Source organism: Oxyura jamaicensis, chromosome 5 (genome assembly GCF_011077185.1).
Source record: "Oxyura jamaicensis isolate SHBP4307 breed ruddy duck chromosome 5, BPBGC_Ojam_1.0, whole genome shotgun sequence".
Lineage (NCBI taxonomy): Eukaryota > Metazoa > Chordata > Aves > Anseriformes > Anatidae > Oxyura > Oxyura jamaicensis.
Genome location: NC_048897.1, coordinates 10,996,315 through 11,004,545, shown reverse-complemented (window position 1 = coordinate 11,004,545; position 8,231 = coordinate 10,996,315). Strand labels below are relative to the sequence as shown.

General features: G+C 37.3%; 1 protein-coding gene across 6 annotated transcripts in view; it reads left to right on the top strand.

Moving 5' to 3' along the window:
• Positions 1-8,231, top strand: part of AKAP6 (A-kinase anchoring protein 6) — a 273,748-nt gene that overhangs the window by 41,916 nt on the left and 223,601 nt on the right. For all 6 annotated transcript variants that reach the window (XM_035328142.1, XM_035328137.1, XM_035328139.1 and 3 more), the window contains one exon: positions 7,724-8,081. In XM_035328142.1, the coding sequence (XP_035184033.1) occupies positions 7,758-8,081 (324 nt within the window). In that variant the 5' untranslated portion in view covers positions 7,724-7,757. The remainder of the gene's footprint in view (positions 1-7,723; positions 8,082-8,231) is intronic.

Here is an 8,231-nt window from a genome sequence, read left to right as displayed (position 1 = left end):
CCCCCCCCCCCCCCCCCCCCCCCCCCCCCCCCCCCCCGCGCGGGCGCAAAGAAAAGGAAGAGATACTAAATATCTAAAATAAAGAGAAGAACGTAGGTCTTTCTAAACCAGCAGAAAAAATAGGCAAATCCAAAGAGCAATTAATGACAGCAAATTTGAGAGCCTTGCTATGTATGGAGCTTGATACTTCAGAGAAGGAGCTGCCTCTCAGCATTGGCTAAGCAGCTTATGGGCACCTAACAGAGGTCTAGCTCAGGGTCAGCGCTGGGAAAACTGACTTTACATGATACACCCTAATGCTCCTGGTTCCTAGGATTTCTGGTGGCTCTGCATGAATGTAGGTATGTTGTTTATGAACTCTTGTTGTTTTATTCACTGGATTGAAATGTGTAAGCCTTGCTGTAAGCAAACACACTGGAGAGTGAAGACATATGGTCTGGTTCTAGTTACACTGTGGAAACAGTAGCACTATATAGGCTTTTCCATTTACTTCCATCCCAGTTCTCAATTATCCAGTGCAACAGAGTGCTCACTATAGCAATTTGATAAACGTTGTTTAGTTAAATTTAAGTATACTATTTAAAATAGATGTATATTATCCTCTTTTCAAATGCAGGAAAAGGGAATCAAAAAAGTAATTACTTAAATTAATTACTTAATGTAACACAGCATATCTTCGTAAAACTGGAAGTGATCAAACTGTTGTTCCAACATCTACACATCCTTACATAATGGTCATGGTTACAAAGGGTATGAACAGAGGATGATGAAACTTTTCCTATGTCCTTGCAGGATATTTGTCTCTTTTAGGTCTTTGGCAGTAATGCTGTTGGGAGCAATTGAAAAAGATGCTATAAAATTTAGGGAGTCAATTTTAATTTGAAATCTCTCCCTCAATATAGGTTAAAATAGGAGATACTTGTTAACAAACCTCTGTGCATACTAACCACAATTTCAAATCCAGATTAGTATTCAGCCAAGCCTAATCTGGATTTTGTTGTCTTCCAAATTAGACCTTTCATATCATCTCTCCGGAGGAAAAAATTGGAACCAGGGACCACCCTTAGTATTTATTTTGCACCCTTCATTACCTGACTTGTCGTATATCACTGCAGAAAGGGAAAAAATAAGCAAAACATTTGCAGTCATAACTTATTTCTGGCCACTAGCATGACAAGCAAGTATGGTTTGTCCAAGGAGGTAAACAAAAACCAGCCACTCACATATTGAAGAACTGGCATATGAAACTTGCCTGTTCTATGCACTGCTGACATTCTGGAGTGAAAATCAGGACAACAGATGCCTTCAGGTGTTTGGGTGCAGTTAGCTAATAAAGGCTGCTGAAGTAATGATGAATTAATATGAAGCAGCTTATTTGTCTTTGTCCATTTTAATGTTAATCTCTTCCCACCAAGTCATCACCCAGTCACTGTTTCTTACTGCAGGGCAAGCCTGTGCTGAATCAGAAATGGAAAAGAAACACTACTACTCATCCCAATGTGTTTAATTCCCTGAGTATGTCATTATATCTGAATAAATCTGGCACTAAGCAACTTCTTAGTGTGTATATATATTGTAGGATAGATTTTTTTTCTGATGCACCTCATAACAGTTGTCTAATGGGATTATTTTCATCTAGTCTCCCTGCTTTTTCATAAGTGAGAACATAAAATAATGAGCCTGGAGAGTATAAATTTAATGCTCTGTTTCAAGCACGACTTTGCTATACATCACAGTATTTGTTTTTACATAAGCATGTATGGGTTATTTTCTTTAGTTTAAAAGGAGCCAGGCATTCTTTCTCTTCATGGTGCTGTATGCAATTAGGATTGTTTTTTCTCATGCACGTTACATTATATCTACCTTAAGTGAGTTTCATCTGCTTTCTTATTGCTTGATTGGAAGTTGTCTTGGAAGTTCATGCATTTACTCGAGTATAAATGTTCAGAGAATTTCATACCTTCTTCTGACTTACAAGCTTTACATTTTCCTTCACCTTGCATTAAAAAGAAAAACAGCAGATACCAAAGAGCGTGCTGGGTCATTGCAGTATCTTAGTTCCTGATTTATAGGTGTAATCAGGAACTTAAACATCCATGGTGGCATTTCCACAGCTAATCCTTGGTGGTCTGGCTTTGCTACCCTTGAAGCCTTTGGGATGGGCTATTTAATGAAATTCAAGTCAGTCACATTTTAAATTTTAATAATGTTTTTCATTATTGATCAGGCTTAATATTGGCATTACTATACAAGTCTCTGGTCTGTATCCTGCAGGAGTTCAGTCATTATCATCTTCCTTTTCAGATATGCTCTCTAAGAGTCAACGCACTTCACATAGGAGGCCCAGCAATGCAAAAATGAAAAGTTTTGTGCTTCCTATCCAGTTTGTTCTGATATTTGGATGTAATAGCAGGATAATGGTAAAAGAAGAATTTCAGAAATGTGTTCACAGAGACTTACATGGAGAAAAATATAAACTGGCCCTCTTAGAATTCAGTTCTTTGAAAGCTTTGTGAAATTGTTGCATTTCTTAAATCATGCATGAAATCAGCAATGGAATCAGTGTAGCATGGATAATGTTAATGTGAGATTAAATTGAAGTTGCTCTATATATAGTTATTGACATGTATTTTATTTTTTTTTTTGTCATACCCATAGTTTATCTGCAGAAGATACAGTAGATTACATCTTTCCAGTAAAGATGTAATGAGCCTTACCATTTGCCAAGGCATTCCTGATACTATTGAAATGGAAAAGAAATGGAAATAAAAGTTGGCTGTGTATCTGTTTAACTCAACGTCAATGAATTCACGATGCTAAAATTATATTTCGTTATATTTCAGTCAGGAAGCAGACGTAATTATTTAATGACAGAATTGCTCCTCTTTTTCTTCTGTCTTTGGCTTTTTGTAGAATGAAATAGTTTTTTTACTTGACAGACAGGTGGCTGTATAATGCTTATGGCTGATTTTTACAATAAGTGACAGCAAGAAAAAATCAGATCTCATTAACATTCACTCGACCCAGTGTCTGCACCACTGATCAGTGCTTGGACTACTGTATGGCTTAAAATGCTTAATGAATCTTTGTTTGACAGGAACCAACTGCTGCTGCAGGAAAACGTGGATGATCTGATAGCTGGCAGAGTGAATATGCACCACACTTGATAAACAAGGAAAATATGAATAACTGGGAAGCAGAATGAGTGAGAGAAGTCTTTCAATGATTGTGATGATTGATGAACTGTATTATGGTTGACACACACGCTCAGTGTTTTGCATAACAGTGTTAGCATCTGATTGAGCAGAAAACCAGGGGAAACTGAAATTGCCTATGTGATTAGTGGAAGGTAATCAGCCATCTGTTAGGCATAATGCATTTTACTAAAGATGAAGATAGAAAGCATATGTATGCATGTGCTCACACAGCATTTCTCACCTTTTATGCAAGTATCCATGAAAATGGATAGAACTGTATATGAAGAACTAAAAAAAAAAGCTCTTAATTTATACGTGTAATTTTTTTCTACCACCAGAAAGAAAGAGTACAAGCTCGTAGCTGTTGTGTAGTTTCTGAATGTGCCCTTTCAGTGGGCTGAAGCAGTAGCTTCAGAAGTGACAGAAACAAAATATATATATTTATTAATAGCAGCAAAAATCTCTTACGCTCTGATTGTGATGGCAAAAATACGGCTAGACTGAAAATATTGAGATGCACTTTTATTGATCAGGACATTTGAAAATGCATTTTCAGCTGTTCATGTGCAAGTTTAAAGTCATTCTGTTTACACAACTATTCTATGTACAGAAAGGATTTGGTTTACAGGAAAGCTAGACTCTGATTTTGCATTGCTTGCCCACTCAGAACTGTTATCGATGCTAACAGGATTTGGTCACGTAGCAAACAAGACCGGACTTAACTATTCATCTTTATAAAGCACTTTACCATTAAAATTAGTCCTGGTTAAATGGAAATGTATAGCTTCTTAACCTTTTTTTCAAAAATATTTTTTTCCGTAGGAGCATATAAAGAGCAACTCTAAGAAGTGTATTCAGTTTTAATAAGTGTTTTAACACCTAAGATAATTGTTTACAGTTCACTATTTGTGCATCTCATAAAATCTGGAAAAACAGAAGACTCCAGAAATATAACGAACTCTAAGCTGAGCATTTAAAGTCAGTCACTTAAAATGTCAAACACTGCAATATATGACCCCTAAGCATTGTTTGGCTTAATCATCCATTCATATATATATATTTTTAGCAGATGTTTAATCCACTGGATGTCTGTGACAGCTTGATTTATGCACTATTGTTCTTAAATGCACTTTTTCAAACCTCACAATTGTTTTTGCTGAAATTTGATATATTTTAGTTATGGTGATTTATTTAAATAGTGGGAATGTTAAAACAGGACGTCTACATCCCTTCTTGCTGGTTTTGGCTTTCAGGCTTCGATATAAATTAATATCCCAAACGCTGGAGGGGTATGGATATTTAGCCAGAGGTCAACGGATGTGAGTGTCTGTGTGAGAACGGCGTGGAGAGCAGATCAGGTAGTGATCTCCAGGAGCTTAACAGACCCCTGTGAATGCAGCCCCCTGCAAGGTTGCTGACCTGCTTAGAAGTGTGGCAGCCAAACCTGCACACGGTCAGTGATCCAAAGAGCAGAACCCCTTGAATTTTGCACCGTTGCCTCTGTTGGCTCCTTCCTTCCGTCCCCATGGCCTGGGGTTGCCCGGCAGATGTGGGCACAGTGCCACCTCAGTGCTTGCAGAGGGGCCGAGGCCAGGGCTGGGGCTGGCTGGGAGGAGCTTGCTGGTCCCCCACTGGCTCCAGGAGCCATCTGGAGCACCACTGCGATCCTGCCCAGTTTCTCAGAGGGACTGGGGGAAGCTTTCGGTTTGCCTTTCTCGCAGCGGCGTGGCATGACGATGCCTTTTTATTCTGCCAAGAAACGCTATAATGAATCTGCCTACTAGTGTTCAGATTCGGTCAGGTCTCGCTGCAACAGTTTCTCCTTTTAAGCAAGCGTGAGCTTTTTAAATCGTCCCAGACCTTGCTAATAAGTATTCACAGTATGTTTTATTACTTTTGTAAGTTTTTTTTTTTTTTTTTTTTTTTTTTTTTTAAGAATGTGCAAAGAGTGATCTATTTTAAAAATTCTCCTCCTTTTCTTACCTGAAGTACTGCAACTTGCTGTGATCTGGCAGAAAGAAAAGATTGAAAGGACTTGACTTTAAGAGCAACTAGGATTAAGGAGTGATTAGCTGTAATGCTGGAGGGCCAGTATACAGAGTCAAGCACATCGTAACAAAAAACAGGTCAGCAGGTTCCAGATGGTTGCTAATTGCGAGCTCAGCATATCAAAGCTAGAGCTATGCTCTGCATGCAGCATGGGCTAGCTTTTGTTTGCTTCTGCAGGAGCATGTTTTAATTTCTGTTTGCTAATTGCCGTAATGTCCTTACTAGAGCTGAGTCATGTTGGAAAAACTCTCACAGAGCCACAGAGCACCTTTTTTTTTTTTTTTTTTTTTTTTTTTTTTTTTTTGTGGACAAACTACAAAGCAAGTGCTGCACTTCCCGTGTTTCTGCATCATTTAGCAATTCAGGACCAACTGTTCTGTTGGTGGGCATGTTTAATTTGTTGACGGTAAACATGCAGAAATAAAGACCACATGCACTTGACCAAAATATCAATTTGGGGGGAGGAAATAATGTGAAGAATATGCTTAGAATAATGATATTTTTGGCTGCTGGAACAGTTGATTTACATGCTATAAAACTAGGCTGTGAGCAGTGGTATCTAAAAGAAAATGTTTTCAATTTGATTTACTTGTCTAGCAATATATTTTGAGAATGTATGGCAACAGTGTTCAAGTTGAAAAACAGGTGATGGAAAGAGATGAATGTGAGAAATGCTCAGTATCCTGAAACGTTAATTACATAGAGACTTGTTGCAGAGCTTTTTATTTGACACCATCTAATTCTGAAGTGTTTGAAAAACTGAGCTAGAAGAGTTGGAAATTGTGCAGCAGGCACTGAGAGTGATTGGAATCTTTCATTCCCTTCCTTTGATTGCACTGACAGAAATTTTTGTTCTGATGTGCCAAATTAATATTTAACAGCTTGATAGCAGTTCCAAATATTGTTTTGAGCGGGTGATAGATGTGCAAAAGATAATTTACTAAGTAGTAGCAGGATAGGAAATAAAATCAAATGAACAGTAGATTCTTCTTTGGTCGTTATTCCTGGCTATGAGAAGTAGTGATGTTTGGATGCTTCATTGGTACTCACTGCCTGCAAGAATAGTCTTTGTATACTGACACTCTACCTGAAATGAGGTAGTTTCATTTGATAGTTACAGTGTAGTAGATTTAGTAGTGAAAGGTACTGGTCTCCTTTCTGCTTATTGCTGTAATGCCAAAAACTAAACTGCGGTCTTTATAGAGATGGAAAAAGTAAAACTGTTAAAACATGGAATGCTGCCCAAAGTAATATCTACATAGCTGAGTTCTTTTGTTTTGCAGTCTTAGAATGATGGGAAGGAAATTCAATAAAAAGATTGTTAAAATATAGAAGTATTTCTGAAGTGTACTGGCTAAAACAAAGAAAAGTGTCTTTAAAAGGATCTGTTCTTCTTAATCCTCTTGGAGTTGACTTACTGAATACAGTTTAGGGTTGCAAAGAATTGAAGAAGCAAGTAAGTGCTGATATATAGTGAAGTTGTATATCAAAGGCAGGCATATATCAAATTTGAATCTCTTCAAAGTTAGGATAAATTTTACCTCCTACTAAATGAAAGTTTTCATAATGCTTTAGGTACTTAGTTCCAAACCTGGCTCCATGCTATTGAGCTTTTTTTTTTTTTTTTCTTGGACACAGGTTTTACTGCAGCCGTCTGTGCTATATGTAGCTTGACCATACAGAGAAAGAGGAATAAAGGAAAATGTTTCTTTATTCACTTTTTCCACTGAATATCGTAAGTGTATGTTGAATACACAGATTTGGGGCTTTAATAAAGCCACTTCTATAAAAAAAAAAAAAAAAAAAGGTATGTATTTTGACACAATGGAATTCTTATCTATAAAGTTTTGATAGAGAGTTGTTGCTTATCACAACAATTGTTAATCTAACAAAAGTACAAGGACTTAAATTTCAGAACTAAAATAAGCCTACAACAGATAAACCAAGTGTGTCCAATAGTTGCCTCAAATTTGCCTTAAAAAAGTTTGTTGTATGTGACCAATAGTTGAGTAGGCAGTTGGGAAAAGATTTCCACAAACTTGAGATATTTTGTGTTTGGTTATAAATTTCAGGCCAAGGAATATGTTCTAATAAATGCTAGTTTACAAAGATGAGACTTTTATTAACTTGTGTTCAGCAAAATTCTGCTAGCTTTGTCAATGTTCATCTTGTTTACTTACGTTGCAGTTGTAGAAAATCAGCATGCTTTTCATTAATGAAAGCTGTATTTTCCAAGGTGATTGTCTGCAGTAGTAAGAGAAACAAAATACTGTTACTCTTTTTAAAGAAGTTTGTTCAAATCGTGAAAGATAATTTGAAAAATCTATTTATTCCTAAAGTTTCAATGTGGTGAAGACAGGGTGAAGAATTTATGAAGTATGATAACTCTCACATGTTGCCATTTACTCCTTGTCATGTGAACATTTTTATGGCAAGTGTGGTCTCATAACAGCAATCTTTTCTTTTTATCTTTGCAGCTATGTTGGAAAGAATTACAGTTTAGATCTTCCCATGTTAGCCATGGATGTAGCGCTGTCTCCAATGAGAACACAAGACCTGGATCCCATGCCATCTGATGCATCTCCCATGCTTATAAACATGACCCCTACAGTGGACAGAGAGGGGGAAGAGGATGTCATGAAGGAGCTTGATTCTGGCCAGCAGTATGACAAGCCGCCTCCTCTACACACCGGTGCTGACTGGAAGATTGTTCTCCATTTGCCAGAAATTGAGACATGGCTTCGGATGACATCTGAAAGAGTCAGGGATCTGACTTACTCTGTCCAGCAGGACTCAGATAGCAAACATGTGGATGTGCATCTAGTACAGCTAAAGGTATGTTGAATTTTTTATTGCACACTTTTACATGGAGGTGGTCGCAGTAGTTTTGCTATTGGCAAAGTAAACAAAAGGCTTTTTTGTGATTGCTATAGCATGTCTGACAGCTTGTGCTAAAAAGTTAATAAATTAATTTCAGGAAGATAA